The 18,129-nt window shown below is 52.1% G+C and overlaps 7 protein-coding genes across 8 annotated transcripts; 4 read left to right on the top strand and 3 right to left on the bottom strand.

The window, feature by feature from the left end:
* Nucleotides 1-324: 324 nt before the first annotated feature.
* H257_16240 (hypothetical protein) lies at nucleotides 325-1,628 on the bottom strand. Its single transcript, XM_009844605.1, has 5 exons — nucleotides 1,486-1,628; nucleotides 1,172-1,428; nucleotides 1,019-1,117; nucleotides 803-946; nucleotides 325-747 (listed from the first exon to the last, which is right to left on the bottom strand). Exons 1-5 carry the CDS (start codon nucleotides 1,490-1,492, stop codon nucleotides 670-672), a joined length of 585 nt encoding a protein of 194 aa, XP_009842907.1. The 5' UTR covers nucleotides 1,493-1,628; the 3' UTR covers nucleotides 325-669.
* A 217-nt stretch (nucleotides 1,629-1,845) lies between these two features.
* H257_16239 (hypothetical protein) lies at nucleotides 1,846-3,751 on the bottom strand. The gene is made up of 4 exons (XM_009844604.1): nucleotides 3,556-3,751; nucleotides 3,418-3,507; nucleotides 2,566-3,370; nucleotides 1,846-2,365 (listed from the first exon to the last, which is right to left on the bottom strand). Exons 1-4 carry the CDS (start codon nucleotides 3,705-3,707, stop codon nucleotides 1,937-1,939), a joined length of 1,476 nt encoding a protein of 491 aa, XP_009842906.1. The 5' UTR covers nucleotides 3,708-3,751; the 3' UTR covers nucleotides 1,846-1,936.
* A 66-nt stretch (nucleotides 3,752-3,817) lies between these two features.
* On the top strand, nucleotides 3,818-5,035 carry H257_16238 (the record flags this gene model as incomplete). 2 transcript variants are annotated; one of them, XM_009844603.1, is made up of 7 exons in its annotated part: nucleotides 3,818-3,925; nucleotides 4,004-4,146; nucleotides 4,195-4,288; nucleotides 4,342-4,401; nucleotides 4,489-4,576; nucleotides 4,624-4,746; nucleotides 4,809-5,035. In XM_009844603.1, 7 exons carry the CDS (start codon nucleotides 3,818-3,820, stop codon nucleotides 4,976-4,978), a joined length of 786 nt encoding a protein of 261 aa, XP_009842905.1. In that variant the 3' UTR covers nucleotides 4,979-5,035. The 2 variants fall into 2 exon arrangements, with proteins under 2 accessions (XP_009842905.1, XP_009842904.1); XM_009844602.1 differs by having other exon boundaries at nucleotides 4,624-5,035.
* Nucleotides 5,013-6,414, bottom strand: H257_16237 (hypothetical protein). Its single transcript, XM_009844601.1, has 7 exons — nucleotides 6,325-6,414; nucleotides 5,969-6,267; nucleotides 5,846-5,909; nucleotides 5,691-5,798; nucleotides 5,337-5,571; nucleotides 5,198-5,283; nucleotides 5,013-5,151 (listed from the first exon to the last, which is right to left on the bottom strand). Exons 1-7 carry the CDS (start codon nucleotides 6,380-6,382, stop codon nucleotides 5,036-5,038), a joined length of 966 nt encoding a protein of 321 aa, XP_009842903.1. The 5' UTR covers nucleotides 6,383-6,414; the 3' UTR covers nucleotides 5,013-5,035.
* Nucleotides 6,415-6,718: 304 nt separating this feature from the next.
* Nucleotides 6,719-8,792, top strand: H257_16236 (hypothetical protein; the record flags this gene model as incomplete). The annotated part of the gene is made up of 7 exons (XM_009844600.1): nucleotides 6,719-7,395; nucleotides 7,452-7,578; nucleotides 7,637-7,762; nucleotides 7,814-7,884; nucleotides 7,938-8,004; nucleotides 8,069-8,329; nucleotides 8,373-8,792. Exons 1-7 carry the CDS (start codon nucleotides 6,737-6,739, stop codon nucleotides 8,790-8,792), a joined length of 1,731 nt encoding a protein of 576 aa, XP_009842902.1. The 5' UTR covers nucleotides 6,719-6,736.
* A 627-nt stretch (nucleotides 8,793-9,419) lies between these two features.
* On the top strand, nucleotides 9,420-11,253 carry H257_16235 (hypothetical protein; the record flags this gene model as incomplete). Its single annotated transcript, XM_009844599.1, has 7 exons — nucleotides 9,420-9,877; nucleotides 9,926-10,052; nucleotides 10,105-10,230; nucleotides 10,292-10,362; nucleotides 10,411-10,477; nucleotides 10,530-10,790; nucleotides 10,834-11,253. The coding sequence occupies 7 exons, from the start codon at nucleotides 9,420-9,422 to the stop codon at nucleotides 11,251-11,253; spliced, it is 1,530 nt and encodes a 509-aa protein (XP_009842901.1).
* A 3,772-nt stretch (nucleotides 11,254-15,025) lies between these two features.
* H257_16234 (hypothetical protein) lies at nucleotides 15,026-16,022 on the top strand (the record flags this gene model as incomplete). The annotated part of the gene is made up of 2 exons (XM_009844598.1): nucleotides 15,026-15,306; nucleotides 15,353-16,022. 2 exons carry the CDS (start codon nucleotides 15,026-15,028, stop codon nucleotides 16,020-16,022), a joined length of 951 nt encoding a protein of 316 aa, XP_009842900.1.
* Between the last annotated feature and the right edge of the window lie 2,107 nt (nucleotides 16,023-18,129).

Here is an 18,129-nt window from a genome sequence, read left to right as displayed (position 1 = left end):
TTTCCAAGGATCACTACTCAACCCATACAAACATCAAGTGAATTGCGTTTGCCATCAACATGGCCGTTGAAGCCTTTCTAGAAAAGTCATCGACTCGACTACGAAGTGCTGCGGTACCACATACAAGTTGGATATGCTACTACGGCGACGTCATATCTGTACATCAAGGGCACAAGCCACGGCAAGTCCACGGCGTTTTGACCCTAAAGTTGGAGTGGCAACCGATTGCACATCGAGTTGATGCAAGGCTTCGGCAGCATTCGAGACCTTAGAGGTATTAAGTTTGGCAGGAATGTGATTGACTGCCACTCATTCAGAAAATTCAATAATTGGGCCAAAAGATCGTTTGCGAATCTTTGCCATCGCCATGAGCAATGATGAAGGACATGACGAAGTGGCGGGAAGGAACAAGGCTAGCGACGTAAGTCTCATGCATGCATACTTCTCTATCAGGTTGCATGCACAAATGCAGCCAGCGTCCGAGAACCTGACGGAACTTGGCGTACCAATGTACATGGCGGCAGAGGCGTGGCACTGGGCTGTGGTACAGTAGTTTGCATGTTCGTGAGCATTGCAATAGATGCGATGGGGAGATGCTGGGCGTAGCAACTACATGCATCGTCTCGATCGGAAGCAAGATATGATGATGGGAAACTATTAACTCTTTGGTTACAACGACGTCAACAGTCGCTCGACGGCAGCATTTTCGTCGCCCTTGGTTTCCGCCAAAGCCTGGCGCACTTGGTCCTACGCATGTTTCAACCGTTAGAGCATGTACATCCCCCGTGTGTGCTGGATTCACCTTGGGAAACCCCATGTCCACAAGGCGCTGAACCGCATCGCTGCCGGCGTCCCCTTTCTCCGTGGCGTAGCTTTGCGTCCAAAACGCCGCCGTGTTGTTGAAGCGGTCTTTGTCGTTAATGTACATACGCGCCACTTCCGCGTCCTATAGCATGGAGTATTGGCGTGAACACACTGAACAGTTGGACCCACGACCGTGGAAGGGTTGCTTGCGTACCTGTGGGTCGGTGGGTTCAGCGGCGGACAACAACGCTTGGATGGACAAGAGCGTGGTCTTGATCGTCAAAGCAGGTGACCACGCATCTTTCAGAATGTCCTACGAGGTCACATGATGAAGCGATAGCTTCTTGAAGCATAAACGATGTTGTACCAGGCAAATCGCCCCCGTTTGCGACGAAATGTTGGGATGCCAGATCTTTGTGTCAAAGCGAACTTTCGGAGGTTCAAACGGGTATGTCTTGGGGATGTTGATTTCCAGCACGAAGTGGCCGCCTTCGTACGGCGTGCCGGCGGGCCCGCGGATGGTCCCCACGAGCGCGTCATACACGCCGTCCGTGCGAAGCGACGCCGACACTCCGGACACTTCAACGCCTCGCTGACACTCTTCCAGTTCCTTTCTGATGCGTCCTGATTCAGCGTGGCGTCAGTCACGACGTGGACACAGAGCGATAGCGCGTTCCCTACCTGCCATCACAACGTTGCTCCACCGAGAAATGCGCCGAAAGTTGCGGTTTGGTGACTGGGTTGCTTTGTTCTCAGGGTCCAATTCTGCACCACTTTTATTTATTACAAATGGCCCGTTACTACTAGTACATACAAATTCCAAGTCAACAAAATTGCAACCCCTTGAAATCTTGCAATTCTCATCGAATATTTTCCGTTCATGTCAGTAATATGAATAAATATACCTTCTGGCGAGCGCAATCCGTGCCACAAGTCCTTATGTAACTATGCAGGCACCTGACATACAGTACTACATTTGTAGGCTACGTAAATTCCATCATGCGCAGGGCCTACTGTAACATGCCCGAGCTCATTGCCAACTGCATAACGTTAAGAATAGTATTACGTCGAAGTATTAATAACAGTGTAAATTCCACGAATCCCAAATCTCACAGTGGAATATCCAATCCGGTTAATTTTGCTCGCCGACTTTGCAGTTGGGAAACCGGACGCGACCGTTCACGTAGGGTACGGCGTGAATGGACTCGAACATGTGATATGTGGCCCAGTTGGATTGGATGTTGGCCACGGCAAAATAGGTCGAGTACACTCCGAGCACGGCGCTGACGGCAATGACCACGTACGAGAACCCACGGGTGGCCGCGCCCATCCACGTCCCGTCGGGTGCAAACATGCGCAGAAAGCACACGCACGGCATGATCAGGCACGGAAGAGTCACGGTCGTGGCCCCGATGAGCGTGAGGATGTCCGCGAACGACGTTTGAAGCATCACGGCCAAGAAGCACTGAGCTGCCACGATGAACGTTCGCAGTAACATGCGGCAAACATGCTCGCCCGCTGTGAACGTCAGCGAGTCGTGCAGGACATCGCGCACGAATTTCTACCACACGAATCAAGTTGTTAGTGAGGTTTATGAAAGGGCAACAACCATGAATCAAGGGGCGAAACTCAATGAGCTAGCTACAGCTATACTCGAAGTGGAAATAATGTAGCCATGGAAGTGACAGAATCAGAGCCAGAAGCAGGTCGGAACAGTAGAGGCTGACTCAGGGGAATCAGATGCACACACGAAGGACTTACATCATGCTGTTCGGTCGACTCGACCGACTTGTACTCTGAAGTATTGTGCTTGACGTGCATCAAATGCGCACTCGCTACGGATGAAGGTGACGATGGGTCGTCCGGTGACGTCATTTTGTCCTTTGTCTCGTCCAGCAGTTTCTCTTTGAGTGTGTCGACGTCGCTGTCCTTGCCAAACACGCAGCGCTCGATCACAAACAGCGTCGGACTCATGATCACGGGGTACGCAATTGCAATGTGCACCAACATGAACGCATTCGCGACAACTTTCCACGAGCCTCGTGGCATCGCCTCCAATAACGTGGTGGGGGCCATGCATCCAAATTGGGCGTACGTGAGGATGCCAATAAACATGTACAGCACCGTCACGTACACGAGGGTGGTGCTGACAGTCGTGACCAAGTGGTGGCTGCCCACGGCGGAGCATTGCCGATACAGCGGAGGGATGAGCAAGGCTGACCCAAATGCAAACATGATGCTGCCGAACGCAGAGAACGCCGACGACAACGACACATGCGACTCGCGCGGTGCCAGCGGTCGCTCCACAAAGTTGACGGTCAACGCAATGCCGTCAGTGCACAGCGTCGAGAGACTTCCGAGGATGCAAAGGACTGCCGTGTCGCGCAAGGTCGGAATGTACACGAGAGGTAACATGCAGATGGCCGTGGCGATGATCCATTGCGTGGGCGTGAGGTGGACGTCGATGCCAACGGCGATGTTCGGCAGAAGTTCGGTGCCTGCCAAGACAAGGAACGCAATAGGTGTGGCCAAGCACGACAGGGCCTCTGACACGACAATGATGTACCTAACCAAGTGAAGTTGATGATACAGTCGTGTGACTTATGGACGTACTTGCCGACGTTGCCGCAGACGTGGAAACCAAGGTCGCCGAACGTTCGAACGTGCGTGGGTACCACCGTCATGCACCGACAGAGGAGAGAGCTAGTGGCTCGGTTAGGCTAACTGTAAACTCAAAGATGGAAGAATAACCTGGCGTGGAGGTTGCAAGCAGAGAAGAAGTAGAGCACTACCGAGCCTAGGATCGATCCCGTAGCTGCGAAGATGTGTCCCATGCTCAGAGAGCCCACGCCAAACGTGTACGTGAAGAGCATGAGCGCGTTGCGTGTATCTTCGTCCACCATCGCTCCGTCGCCGCCACCACAACCTTGTGCAACCTTTCGCCAACGTTTCGGAATCCTTGGGCTATCCGAATAAAATACACCATCCGGAAGGGTCATCTGACCTTCTCAAAATGACCGACGCCAATATCCGCAAGCAGCTCTGGGAAGGCCACGTGCCAGTGTGTTTCTCCATTGATGCATCGGAAATCACGACGCTCCAAGTTCCTCGTCCATACTACGTACACTCGTCCTTGCATTAAGAGGACTGTATACAGCTACGGTAGTCTGATGCTACACTGCGTGCGTGCGTGATGTAGGCAATGGTTCCGCGCGTGAGTTCACTCATGTGTGCTGCAACGGATGCCGTAATCAACCACTTCAAAGACGTTGCGCCCCCCATGCTCTCAAGCCAGCTTTCTCGCTACGTTTGGTTCGAGTTCAAGGGATTGCCGCTTAAATGGTACGACGTACCATTTCTCCAAACGTCACTAACTCGGCTTCTTGTCAGGCACTTGCCGTTTGGTGTCCTTTACGACCTGCATGGTGATGACATGCTGCCGTGGGAAGTCACAGTGCACTTTCAAGGCTACCCATCGCAACATGTGCGTCTCCTGTCTACGTCACATGTATATCATCACAACCCGTTGAAAACTAGTTGCTGCCATGCGACAACCTGCAGGCCGTCGAAATGCACTTCATGAACAGCTACAAGCAAGTACGACATACTATTTCACAATTGTAGTCGCCCCCATCCTCCTCTTCCCTATACAAAAGGAGGTATAATCGGGTCTCCTATTGTTAGTCCATGTTTTTGCTGTACGGCAGCACGAAATGGATCATGAACTTGCCGCAGCAAAAGCACACGCAACTGTGGGAAGGCCACGTCAAAAGTATGAAAAAATTAGTGACATCTCACCACTGTGACATATGCCCCTAGACGACTTTTCGATGTTCGAGTCCGTCCACGCCACCCTCGTGCCATCGTCCGAGCCCAAGCGTCACGTGCCGCTACGAGTGCTGCTTCCCCACGAGCCCACGATTCAATTGCCCATTTCACCATGTTAGACATCCATGATGACGTTATCCTTCCGACGGAAGATTGAGTTTGGTCACTGCATGTAGCGTTGACCAGTGTCCGCGACGTCCTGTCGCATCTGCTGCCGGACATCGACTTGGACGCGGCCGCCGTCCGCCTGCACGGCATCGACGTCGAACTGGAGCTGTCCATGAGCGAATTGTACAGGCACTTTGCCTACCCCGATGGTTTTTTGTACATTGCCGTCGTTGCTTAAGTTAATCTTGTGTTTGGTCTTGCTAAACTAGTAATACTAGTAGTAGTAGTACTACTACTACCCCATGTTGATGCCTTCGTACGTGGGCACCATGTACTTGATGTTCACGTACGCGTCCGGTCCCCCCACGCGCTCCATTTTCTCCAACGTCGTTCGTACGAGCTCTCCCAAATCTATTAACATTTGAATGGTTCCGAGAGTATTGGTAGAACTTTGTACCTTGGTTGTGGCGCTGACCAAAGTCCATCGAGTCGCCGAGGTTGTGTCGGCTATTCTTGAAGAGGTTGAGGGTCGGAAGCAGTTGCCTACGCACCAAGTGAGTATGTACGTTGGTAACGTTCCAGTAGTGCGGTAGTACCTGTAGTACGGCACTAGAGCCACGCCAATACCCTCAACGTCCAGCAAGATTAACATGACCTTAAGTGTTTCGCACACGAGTTTATGGTCGCGAGTGTTGAGTGCCACCCGCAGCGGCGCCACCACTTTGTGCAGGCACGCGTGGACCTTTTCAGGGTGTTGTCGACCGTACTGAAGCAACTCGATGGACCCCTTGGACGCCAAAAAGCGATACGGCTCTTGCGTTTCCCTCGTGCCTAATAACCAATCCCCCATCCACATATTTAGCAAAGTTGCGAGCAGACATTTTTTACATGTGCTCATGGAGCCATATATAAGCCTCAATGAACGAGGCATATTCTTCTTCTGAACGCACCGTCCAAGAAGAGCGGCAACATCACGCCAAAGTCAATGTCGGGCAATGGTTTGGTCCACCGAAGTGCGTTGCCGCCAGTCGTGGGCTCGATGCAAATGGGCACCGCCCCTACATTCCGCAGTGTTACATTTGAATCCAAACCAGAACAACCCAACCGCGGGTGTACGAGCTAGGGAAGTTTGAGCTAGGGATAGGGCGCTTCTTGAATGCACCGGCCACCTGAGCGAGCATGTCAATCACAAACATGTAGAGATATCGAGATAGGCGAGGGTTCATACCGGAGGCAAAGCATCGCGTGCGTATTTGTCCTTGTGCTTTTTCAGAACGACTTCGTGCTCGACGTATTTTCGAGTTGGGGACGGGAACTGCAGGGTTTCCATGATGTCGCCTCGCTCTTTTTTGTATGACTTCTCGTGCAAGTTCAGGTTGTCTAGCCGAACATTCGCCACCGGATTGCGCTTGTGGTGACCCTTGCTTCCCCGCGCCTTTGCCTTGACCGGCGACTGGATGCCGCTGTACACGACCGCCTTCGGGTCTGCTGCGAGCTTCTTTTTCAGTTTGATCTCCAGCACCCCCGCTACACATGACAGAAGGTTGACATGACAATAATAGATGGAGACATCGCCCGACGCACTTCCGGCAATGCCTGGGTGGTTCTTCGTGGACGCGGTGCTGATCACGGACGACGGCATGCCGGCGGCGCTACCAACTCCCCCAAGCGTCGAGGCCAATTATAACCCCCGTACGTTCTGCATTCAGCGTCCTATTAATAGCGATCAGACAGTGCGTGAACGTACGCTGTTCCATTCATGCCAAACCAGGAGGACCCAAAGGTTACTGTATTCTTCGTGGTTATCCATTCTACTTCCCTTCAAGTGTTTGCCCAACTCGATGTGAATCACCATGTGGCTACGGGTGCTGGTCGTCGATTTAGCTTCAACGAGGACCGCTGCCATATTTGAACTGCGTGGGTTATCGGTTACATGTAACGAAAATGTGAAGTGCCATTATCAACCACAAACGTTTATCAACCACAAACGTTTGCAATGATCAAACTGAGTGCGCCCATTGAGTGGCTCTTGGCGTTGGGGTCTCTATGGTGCGTTGTCAACGTGATGGTTTTGGACTGGCGAGACGATCGGGTGGACGTAGTGCCGACGCAACAGAGTCGTCCCATCCTTCGACGGCCCCATCCAGTGCAATTCCGTGGTCAGAGTGCAGATTTGAACGCATCGATTGGCGCCAACGACGGTGCTGTCTTGGCTGCGTCCAACGACGAGGGGAATACATACTTAATCGACACCATCGAGACATCGGCAACCCCCGACGAATCGGTTGAAATCGCCAATGCCATCGACATTGCGCCTTTGTCTCCATGGTCGAACACCTCGGATTCCACCCGACATGCGACCTTGCTCAACGACACGGCCATGCAAACCGACGTCGTGGCTGCAATGGAATGGGCATGGAAAGGCTATCGGACGTACGCGTTTGGCCACGACTGGCTCAACGTCGTGACGATGGCAGACCAAGGCGAAGGTCACGACATGGCCCTGTCTCTGGTGGATTCGCTGGACACGCTGTTCCTTCTGGGTCTCCTGGACGAATTCAACGAAGCAGCGGACTGGGCCGAGGCGAACATGCCCGCTCGACACACGCAGCCAGGGCGCGTGAGTTTGTTTGAAACCACGATCCGCAACCTCGGGTACTACGTTATTGTACATATGTATTCAACTCAACCGTTTTGACCTGGGTGTGCAGGGGGTACTTGTCGGCGTACCACTTGAGCGGTCGACCCAAGTTGCTGGCCCTCGCAAAAGACCTTGGCACCCGGTTGTGTCGCGGGCTAGACAAATCGGCGCTGCCACAATCCCTCGTGAGTCTTGTGGTGAGTAAATCATGTCCAGATACAGATATGTCGTGGGATCTGAGACGACGACGTGTAGGACGGATCGACGTCCGACGCGAGTTATTTGGCGGAATTCACAACCATTCAACTCGAGTTCAAGTACCTCAGCACACTCACGGGCGATTCCACGTACGCCAATGCCGTGGAAACCATTATGAACAAGGTAAGTGACTGCCCTCATTCGTGGCAGCTGGTCATGGGGTCGACTATATAGGTCGCGCGAATTGTGGACGCAACCTACCCCAACGGCATTTTACCTGTAATTGCAGACTCGTACAGTGGACGGTAAGAACCAGTCGTCGTTGGATCTTTTGCGTGAATATATGGCACTACTGTAGGTTGCAGCACGGCCAGATCAAATTAGGCGCGGGCGGCGACAGCTACTATGAATACCTGCTCAAGCAGGTACTACACGACTTGACTATTTTCATATTCGATAGAAGTCAATTGTATCATGACACACGTGAAGTGGCTTCTGTCAGGAAAAACCGACTCAAAGTACAAAGCCATGTACGAGACAGCGGTGACTGGCATCATGGACAAGCTGGCGGGCCGGACGAAAAAGTCTGGCTGGGTGTTTCTCGGAGAGCTCGAAGTGAACGGAGACCTGACCCCCAAGATGGACCATCTCGTGTGCTTCATGCCAGGCATGCTCGCGCTTGGCTACATGCACGGGATGCCGTCGTCCCACTTGGACTTGGCCAAAGCCCTCGGCCGCACTTGCTTTGAGGTCGTCATGTGGTCTGCATAAGGGTGTGCTAACTTGGGTGTAGATGTACAACCAAATGGCGAGCAACCTGGCGCCCGAGATTGCCTACTTCAACACCGTCGACGATTCCAACGACATTCAAGTTCATGCGTCGGACGCGTTCAACATCCTGCGACCCGAGACGGTGGAGAGCCTCATGGTCCTGTACCGCGTCACGAGAGACGAAACGTATCGGGAGTGGGGCAAAGTGATCTTTCGAGCGTTCGAGCAGCACTGCAGATTGCCCCAAGGAGGCTACTCCAGCGTCAACCACGTCGACTCGCCTGCACCGAGTAAGTTCTTCCGCCGCGAAATGGAGAGCTTCTTCATGGCCGAGACGCTCAAGTACTTCTACTTGCTCTTTTCAGACGAGTCCGTCGTGCCACTCGACCAGTTTGTCTTCAACACCGAGGCGCATCCGTTTCCGATTCAGTGGAGAACTTGAAGTTAGATATTTGAGCAAATATTTGGAGGAATTTGGGCCGAATTATTGCACATGCTGGTGACGCCGTGTGTTTGTTGTGATCATGGCCGTGATGAGCTCAAGGTACCAGTGGGTCCTTGTGGCTGGGGCCATCTGCTACTTCCTGAACGTCATGTACTTGGCATCCAAGTACGGAATGCTGGAGGGCTTGCTCCCGAAGAACAAAGCGCTCCGTCGAGTCAATGCCGCCGACGCCAATGTGCGTGATGCTACCGAAACGACAAGGCGAGTGGCGACACCCAATGAGACGTTGCACTCGTATAGTAGTTTGATTGATATTTGCTCCAGTATTCATACTGCCCTGAAACAAGTATGATCAAGCTAAGCTAATCGTGGGCTGATTGACAGATCAAAATCTCGCTAATTGGAAACACGTCGCGTGGTAAGCTATCGTCGCCACATTTTTCTTTGAGATTACAAACAATGCCTACAAATGGTTGCGTTGATGGCTGAGTGAGCGGGCACCATGTGAGGTGGCACGTTGCCAGTGTGCTGGTCGAAGTTTCAACATTCACGTCATCCGGATAAAGTATGAAACGGCATACACTAATTGCATCGCCAACGAGCCAATCAAATCGCACGACTTAGATGATTCCACGGCAATACCAGCGTCGGGCGGCGACCACTGCAATATGTTGTCTCTTACTGCTGCTGGCGAATGTCATCTACCTCTTTTCGAGGCACGGGATGGCGGAAGGCATGCGCACGGTTGGGTGGATGCGTGGGATGATGCGACGTCCCATGCCAAGTCTTGTGAACGACACCTCCATGCAAGCAGACGTGGTAGCTGCCATGAAATGGGCGTGGAATGGCTATCGAGACCATGCGATGGGCCATGATTCCCTTGACGTGATAAACATGAATGGTACCGCGTTCTCAGACCATGACCTCGCTATTTCGCTTGCGGATTCGTTGGACACGCTGTTCCTTCTCGGCCTCCACGACGACTTCGACGACGCGGCCACGTGGGCAGAGGCGAACTTACCCCACAAGTTCGACGGCCCTGGCAAAGTCAGCCTCTTTGAAACGACCATCCGCGTGCTAGGGTACTGCCATGTCATGTATTGTTGAACCCACACAGGATATCTCGGCAGGGGACTACTGGCAGCGCATCAACTCTCAGGTCGGCCAGGGTTGCTGGATCTTGCAGACGATTTAGGCGGCCGCCTACTGCCTGGCATGCGGAGTTCTTTACTGCCGCGTTCGTTTGTGAGTTTGGAGGTGTGTACCATCATTGCAGCATGTAAGTGTGCTGAGTGGACCACCGCCGTAGGATGCGACGGCCAACGGCCCGAGTTTCCTGGCCGAGTTTACGAGCATTCAGCTCGAATTCAAGTACTTGGCAGTGCTTACTGACGACAGCGACTACAGCGAGGCCGTGGAGGACATTATGGACACAGTACACCACCGAATAATCCTTTATCGGTGTCCGCAATCATGTATTAATTGCGTGTTTTTAGGTGAGCCAAAGTGTCTTGAGGGAATATGTAGATGGTCTCGTGCCTATCTATGTCGACAATGAGCTAGGCCGGTAACTACTATACCTCGTTGGCGCATGTAAAGTTATTGAAACAAGTAGAATTCACCGCAGCCGAATCAAACTCGGAGCTGGTGGGGACAGCTACTACGAATACCTTCTCAAACAGGTACAGAGCACGAGTTGGTACACTTCGGTTGTCAAGGTTGTGGTTTTGCCAGTGGGTGTTTTCTGGCAAACGACAAGACCGATATCGAGACATGTACGAGACAGCGGTGACTGGCATCATGGACAAGCTGGTGGGCCGGACGAAGAAGTCTGGCTGGGTGTTTCTCGGAGAGCTTGAAGTGAACGGAGACCTGACCCCCAAGATGGATCACCTCGTGTGCTTCATGCCGGGTATGCTCGCGCTTGGTTATATGCACGGGATGCCGTCGTCCCACTTGGACTTGGCCAAAGCCCTCGGCCGCACTTGCTTTGAGGTCGTCATGTGGTCTGCATAAGGGTGTGCTAACTTGGGTGTAGATGTACAACCAAATGGCGAGCAACCTGGCGCCCGAGATTGCCTACTTCAACACCGTCGACGATTCCAACGACATTCAAGTTCATGCGTCGGACGCGTTCAACATCCTGCGACCCGAGACGGTGGAGAGCCTCATGGTCCTGTACCGCGTCACGAGAGACGACACGTATCGGGAGTGGGGCAAAGTGATCTTTCGAGCGTTCGAGCAGCACTGCAGATTGCCCCAAGGCGGCTACTCCAGCGTCAACCACGTCGACTCGCCTGCACCGAGTAAGTTCTTCCGCCGCGAAATGGAGAGCTTCTTCATGGCCGAGACGCTCAAGTACTTCTACTTGCTCTTTTCAGACGAGTCCGTCGTGCCACTCGACCAGTTTGTCTTCAACACCGAGGCGCATCCGTTTCCGATTCAATGGAGAACTTGAAGATTGACTTGTTAACGTAAACGACCAATTTATGATCACTTTTTCGGAGTAAGCTTACCACCGTAGAATTCGCATATCTCGGCTCACAGGACGACTTTTCACATTTTGTGAAGTGATTCTTACAGTTAACTGCAACAACCGAACACAGAGCTTTCACTTCATAATTGACTTACTACCTCTGTTTTCGAACTATTGCGAGCAGAAACAGTTGGGTAACTTCCAGATCTCGGATTGGCAGATAAATTAGTGGAGCGTGTTCCTTGCGCTTTGACGCATCTACGAGTGTTTTTATGTGAATTATATATTCAAATTTGGAGTCCAAGCGCCATGACAAAATCCAATACAAAAACCAAGTCAAATTTGACTGATGAGATGAGGGTTTCGCTATAACCAAGTCAAATTTGACTGATGAGATGAGGGTTTCGCTATAACCAAGTCAAATTTGACTGATGAGATGAGGGTTTCGCTGTAGACGTTTACCGCGACCTGATTGTGCGCAAAGTGCTGCCCGCGTTGAAATCAAGTTGGCGCTGGCCAAGCGGCGTTGAAACGGGAACAGTGTTCTTGCAACAAGACAATGCGCGTCCGCACATTGCACCAGAAGACCCAGCGTTTGTCAGTGCAGCGTCAGATGGAGGTTGGGACATTCAGATGCGAAACCAACCACCACAATCGCCTGACCTAAATGTTCTCGACCTAGGCTTCTTTAACTCTATTCAGGCACTTCAGCAATCCCTCGAGTGTCAGACGATGGGGGAGTTGATTGTTGCTGTGAAAGATTCGTTTGAGTTATTCTCGCCCATGACACTGGACAAAACCATTTTGACATTACGACGTGTCATGAATGTTGTTATTGCATGCGATGGTGACAATAGATATAAAATTCCTCGTAGCAAAGAGACTCAAGAGGACGAGTTAGTGTTAGGCATGATGAACTTGAGACTTGAGGAAGAAGGAAGGTTAGAAGAGGTGGCAGTTCTGTTGAGCAACCTGACTGTCATTTCAGACCTCAGCTCAGACGATGAAATTAATTAAATTTAGATTCTGTACACTTGATTTTACAATGTGGTTGAATTTCCGCTCGCAATAGTTCGAAAACAGAGTATAACATTTGAAGATGTACTTCGAACGACTTTCCAAGCAAGTTTACTCTATATTTGAGGACTAATTTATGATCACAATTTTAACCTTGAACTGTGTATATCTAGATGCATACAAATTATGCCTAGTAAGGTATGCATTATGGTCAGGTGATATATAAGTTTACAGCTGGTCCGGATAACCAATCGTATCATTTTAGGACAGATAAGCTGAACAGTGTACCGGTTTTACAGAACTGTAGTCTCCTCCTGAGGATGGCCGATCTGTAGTCTTAGATGAAATGCACCATACTATTAATATTAATAGTAAGCATTTAGCAATTTTAGGTTATCAGCGTCAAAAGATTTTTTGGATTCGCTCTCTAACGTTTTACTTCAATAAATCACAATACAAAAATAGAGATAATATTAATAGTATTATCTCTATTTGTAAAATCTCCTTATTAATGACTACCATAATGACTACCGTAGTGTGTACTCCCTCCGTCCCACAATACTTGCGTAGATCAGAAAAAAGCTGTACGACTCCTTGAATAAAATGAAAAACTCTGCAAAACTTATACTTTGCATCAACTTCTAGAGTTGTAACGATACAAGTGGCCAATGAAAACATGGGATCGAAGTGTCTCAGAACCAATCAAACGACGAGATATGGAAAATCTGACAGTTCCAATCGATTCCGGAGGGGTTTACCTCAGGAACCCTCCTACCGAGCCCACCAACTTCACGCAATACCTGCAACATGCACCGGTATGCTTTACTCGTCATTATCTATGCTGATTGGATCTATTCCAACTTCAGCCATCAACTCATCCACCGTTTCGTCGTCACATAGGGCAATGCGCTCGAGCTCCTGGGCCAGCTCATGCATGCTCCGGGCCTCGTCCAGTTCCTCTTGGAACTTCTTCTCCATGACGGTGCAGTCGACGGAATCCAGTGAGCGCTGGACACTGTCGTAGGTATCCGCAGGGCATCGAACGTTTTCAGGCAGGAGCTCCTGCCGCGCTTGCTTCTCCTTGGACAGGTGAGGCACCTTGTACGCGTTTTCGCCAAAACACTTCATCGTTTCGACAAGGCACGCTTGGAGTGTCATGAACGTCCGGTCCAAACGCTCGACCGGGTACGTGTCGAATGCTGCATGGACATTAGTGATGAGGTCGTCGATAGTTCGGGCTGACGTGCGATGCTGGAGGGACTGGATGGCGGCGAAGAATCCAAGGTCCAGGATCTTCATGTCAGGTGAGTTGGGAGGTTGCGGCTTGATCGCGAACGTCCAACCAGATGTACTGTAGCTGGCGAAGGCTGCCAAGAGCTTCGCGTCGTCTGGCGTCGTCACATGCGCGCGCGCATTGTCGTGCTGCAGGTGGACAAGTCGCTTGGGGCATGGCCACTTGGACACGATCACCGGTAAGACCTTTTCCACCAGGAACGCGCGGTATACGTCCTTGGTCACTGTCAACACCTTGTTTTCATAGGTCCCTGCAGCTCGGTTGGCACTGTTGCGCTGGGCTTGGACGGATTCAACGAACGGCCAAGTTCCAATCTTGCCGTCCCACCATGTACCCGTAGCGTCGTCGTACCGAGGTCGGGCCACGGCGCTGAGAAACATAATTTTGGAAATGTACCTCTTTGACTTGCACGTCCCTTGAGGTTCATTCTCGCCAGGAACCAGATAGTACCGTCTCGTTGTCTTGGTGATGTAGAACCATTTTTCGTCCATCATGTCGTCGAACTCCATGTTCGCCCGAACGAAGTTGAATGCAAACTTCATGCGGCTGTACTTGTTGGCATCGGTCAAGCTGGGACGGATAGCATTCGAGTGCGAACGAAAGATCACGAGCTTGAGATACCGGTGCAGGGAACCGCGGCTTATTCCTACGACCATTTTGACTAATTCTATAGTATTGTTGTTGACGTATACCTGTCAGCTCCGAGATTGAGCGTAGTGTTGTGCATTGGGCGAGTGGTACTCGCAATATCTTTGCTTTCACCTGCTCGGCGGTATAGGCCCTCTTCCTACCCACCCGACCCTTCTTTCTGCTCGCAACCGAAACTTTCATGTTGCCGGTGGTAACCCCTTGCTCCTTTGCCTGAGAAAAGACGCGGCGAATGGTGGAGTGATGGCAGTTGTACTTCTCCGCAAGCACCTGCGCAATGCCGTTGGACAATCTGGCAAACGAGGTCTTACTGCTGTTCAGCAGAATCTCCCGAAGGATGGCCTCGCGGTCATCGTTCGTCAGGTCACGCTTGTTGACACGCATTGCGAATGCTGATCACTATTTTGTGGACGACTTCTGCGATGGTTCCTGTGTATTTTTCCCTCGCTGAGACATGACACGACAGGACTTGGCGCGCTTGTTCACATAAACCAATCAAACACGAGAAATTCGACGATGGGCAGACGACAGATAAGTTTGAAAATCACTTGAAAATATAATGACGCGTCATTTCCCCCCTCCCGGAAACTACGCAAGTATTTTGGGACGGAGGGAGTAGGTGGAATAATCAGGCCACCAGACTGTATGGATGGATGTCCACGGGGGTTTCGGGGTTTTAGCGATGAGCATTTATTCGCGAACAACTCGAAGACCTGCGCTTCGACTTCGAGGGTGGCTCGTACCGGCGTGGCGGGACACCGGAGAGTGGAAGCGACAACGGCATCTGTTGCGGAGATGTTTGATTGGCCTACCCTGAAGACCGACGTGAAAAACTTCGTCACTGCCTGCCTGCATTGTATGGTGGTCGATGGTGAGTCGGTACCCCGTCCCTGGGGTGAAGCGCTGCATGCCACGAAGCCAAATGAGTTGATTCATTTCGATTGGCTGTCGCTCCCGGAGGCTCCGGGAGGCCTGAAATACGTCCTGGTCATCAAGGATGACATGAGCGGGTTCGTTCGGTTACATGCCAGTACGACAGCGTCTGCAGCAGAGACGGCCGCGGCGTTGATGGAATGGTTTGGACTGTTCGGAACTTGGCGTATCACCCGGGACTTAATCCAGTCGATCGTTACCTCCCTTGACTGGACTGGTCCACCCGGACGAGTCCCGGGAGGTAACGATCGACTGGATTAAGTCCCGGGCGATACGCCAAGTGACAGAGCTCGCAGATGCCCTGGGAATTATGCACAAGCACGTGGCGGAGACGGCGGCAGCAAAGCGCGCTAAGGCCCGGTACCGTCGTGATGGACAACGTTCCGTGAAGCTGGTGAAATTTACGCTGGGCGATTTTGTTTTGGTGGCCTGGACTCTCCAGCATCCGGGAAAGCTAACGTTGCGTTGGAAGGGACCTTTCCGGGTCGTGAAGGTGGTCTCCGACTACCTGATGGAAGTCCAGCAGCTGGTGCCTCCGGGAGCGACGTCCCTGCACCATGCGTGCCGGCTCCGCTTGTACTGCGAGAGCGGACGTGAAGTCAATGAAGATTTGAAGACCCAAATCGCGTTCGGCGATGAAGGTTTTTACGTGGAAGACCTCCGGGACCTGCGTCTGCGAGATGGGGTCTGGGAAGTCCTGATCAAGTGGCTTGGCCTGGACAATCTGGAGTCATCCTGGGAACCGGCCCTATCGATCTACGAAGACGTTCCTGTGCTATTCCGTCGCTGGGCCAAGGCCCGGAGCAACGAAGACGGCGTGAGCGAAATGATCGACGATCTCACGAGCGTGACATTGTAGCTCTACACCACCGGGCTCAAATCTTAACTGTAAATACAAAGCGTTTGTGCATGACCACCCACGGAAGTCACGTCGTTCGTTGGGGAAGCGATGCTCATAATAATAATGCCATTTCCACGAACGAAGCGGACTCCACGGACTCTATCGTAGGACTTGATTTCCGTAGCGGTTCTGCACAAGTGATTAAATTATTTCATGTGTGATAGTGGACACTACGACGACTGGACAGTATAATTGCGGACGCGTGGCAAGATAAACTCTGCACTTAACCCTTCCTGAGAGCCATCCGCATCGACACTTGGATCATATTCTGTTTGCACTCCTAATACTATGCATGAGATCCACAGGGCGATCGCAAGGACATCCACCACGCTGTGTACACCGTGGTCCGATGGGCTTGGTATGTGCCGGTTGTACTGTACTGTTCCATCGGACCATAACGCATGTAACCATCGAGGATGTCGGAAGTTGCCCAGTGGATCTCGTTCATGGTGGGCCACCACTTGTCCATAACAACGCTGACATTGACAATTTCGTAGGCATGCAATGTTGTCGACGGAGCTGACGATAGCACCCATGACAGCGGATCACTTCCAGAGTTTGTTCCCAAAGTATTCATGTTATCGGCCGAGCCTCTGTTCGACTCCCCGTGCCTGAGTGTGGGTAGCCGAATGTTGGTCACGAACGACATTTGAAGAGTGTGAAATATGACCTGGATTGGAGCGGCATATGTTCCGGGCTGATGGTACACTGTACGATGCATGACTTGTAGAGAGTAGTGAAGTGATAGAAGGGAACTGACTGATTGACTGGATAATGAAGTTACTTTTGGATTTGTCATCGAGGTCACCGTTGTGAACACGGTAGTCGTCGGTTGCGAACACCGGCGCAAGACAACAAAGAATTCTTTAGCTGTCTTACAGACACGCTAGCGACTGAACGCATCGAGTTTCCCGGAACAGGAAACGAGCATGCCTTGGGCGTGGAGCTACCTGTTAGCGACCACGGGGACTCTATCCGAGCTCGATCCCGGTCGGATCGCTCGAGGAGTCCTGCGGCCCGTGCACCGAGCGTGGACCGCTTTGAAGACCGTGGAAGGCCCCGGACTAGCGCGACTGCGCGGCGGCTGTTCCGGTCACCACAAGGAAGGCGACAACCGGTGGCGGTTGATGAGGCCTGGAGTTACGGCAGACTGGCGACGTTTGCGGCTCCCGGGTTTGGCGGTACATCCGGGACGGCGCCCGGACCTACGCTGGACAAGGAAGATGTGGATATGGGACAAAACGACGTGCACCTGCACAACGCCCCGGCCCTCCCGAAGAACCCAACGTTCAAGGGATCCACCAAGGAAGAACGACGAGTTTTTATGGCCGCGTACAATCTGTATATCGGCCAGACGAATGCACTGACTGCCAACGGGGTCCGACCATTCATAATGCCCGTGAGGGTGTGTATCCAACCTGCGACGAAGCAACGTATTGCCGAATGGGACATGGGAAAGGATCCCGATGACGTGTCCGAGGGCGAATGGATTGCGTGGTTCAAGCAAGGTTTCGACGTCGATCCCCGGGCCCTGGACACCCTGAAGAAGCGGATCAAATCTGCTGTTGTTTTTGATATATATGTCGGTCCCGGACGCGGATTCCGGGATCGGACGTATGCTGGATGGTTTGGCTGCGGCTATCCGTCGGGACCACCAGGAGTGAGTGATCCGGGAAGAGAGCAGGCGATCGTGAAGATCATCACGGACGCCGTCAAGCCTGCGTCGTTACACCGTGCTGTTACCGAGCAGATGGCGTTAACGCGAAACAAGCCTCTGAAGAAGGATATGTACCGTTTCGTGCGCTGGTTGCGGGAATATGCGATCGGTCACGAGCGTTTTGTGGGTTACGAAGAAGAGTTGAAGCCGCCCGCGAGACCAGACCTACCGAAGCCGCCCGGGTCGAAGGTCCTGGGAGGACCCAGGGGCCCGAGGGGAGACACGAAGCCCCTGACACCTATTCCGAACGCACCGGCTATCGGTGCATCGAACAACGGTTGTCTGAAGTGTAAATCGACCAGCCATCGAGTCCGGGAATGTCCCGGGATCACCCCCGAAGAGGTCAAG

This window comes from Aphanomyces astaci (assembly GCF_000520075.1).
Source record: "Aphanomyces astaci strain APO3 unplaced genomic scaffold supercont1.82, whole genome shotgun sequence".
NCBI lineage: Eukaryota > Oomycota > Saprolegniomycetes > Saprolegniales > Verrucalvaceae > Aphanomyces > Aphanomyces astaci.
The sequence above is the reverse complement of the archived record's forward strand: the minus strand, read 5'-3'. Positions and strand labels throughout refer to the sequence as shown.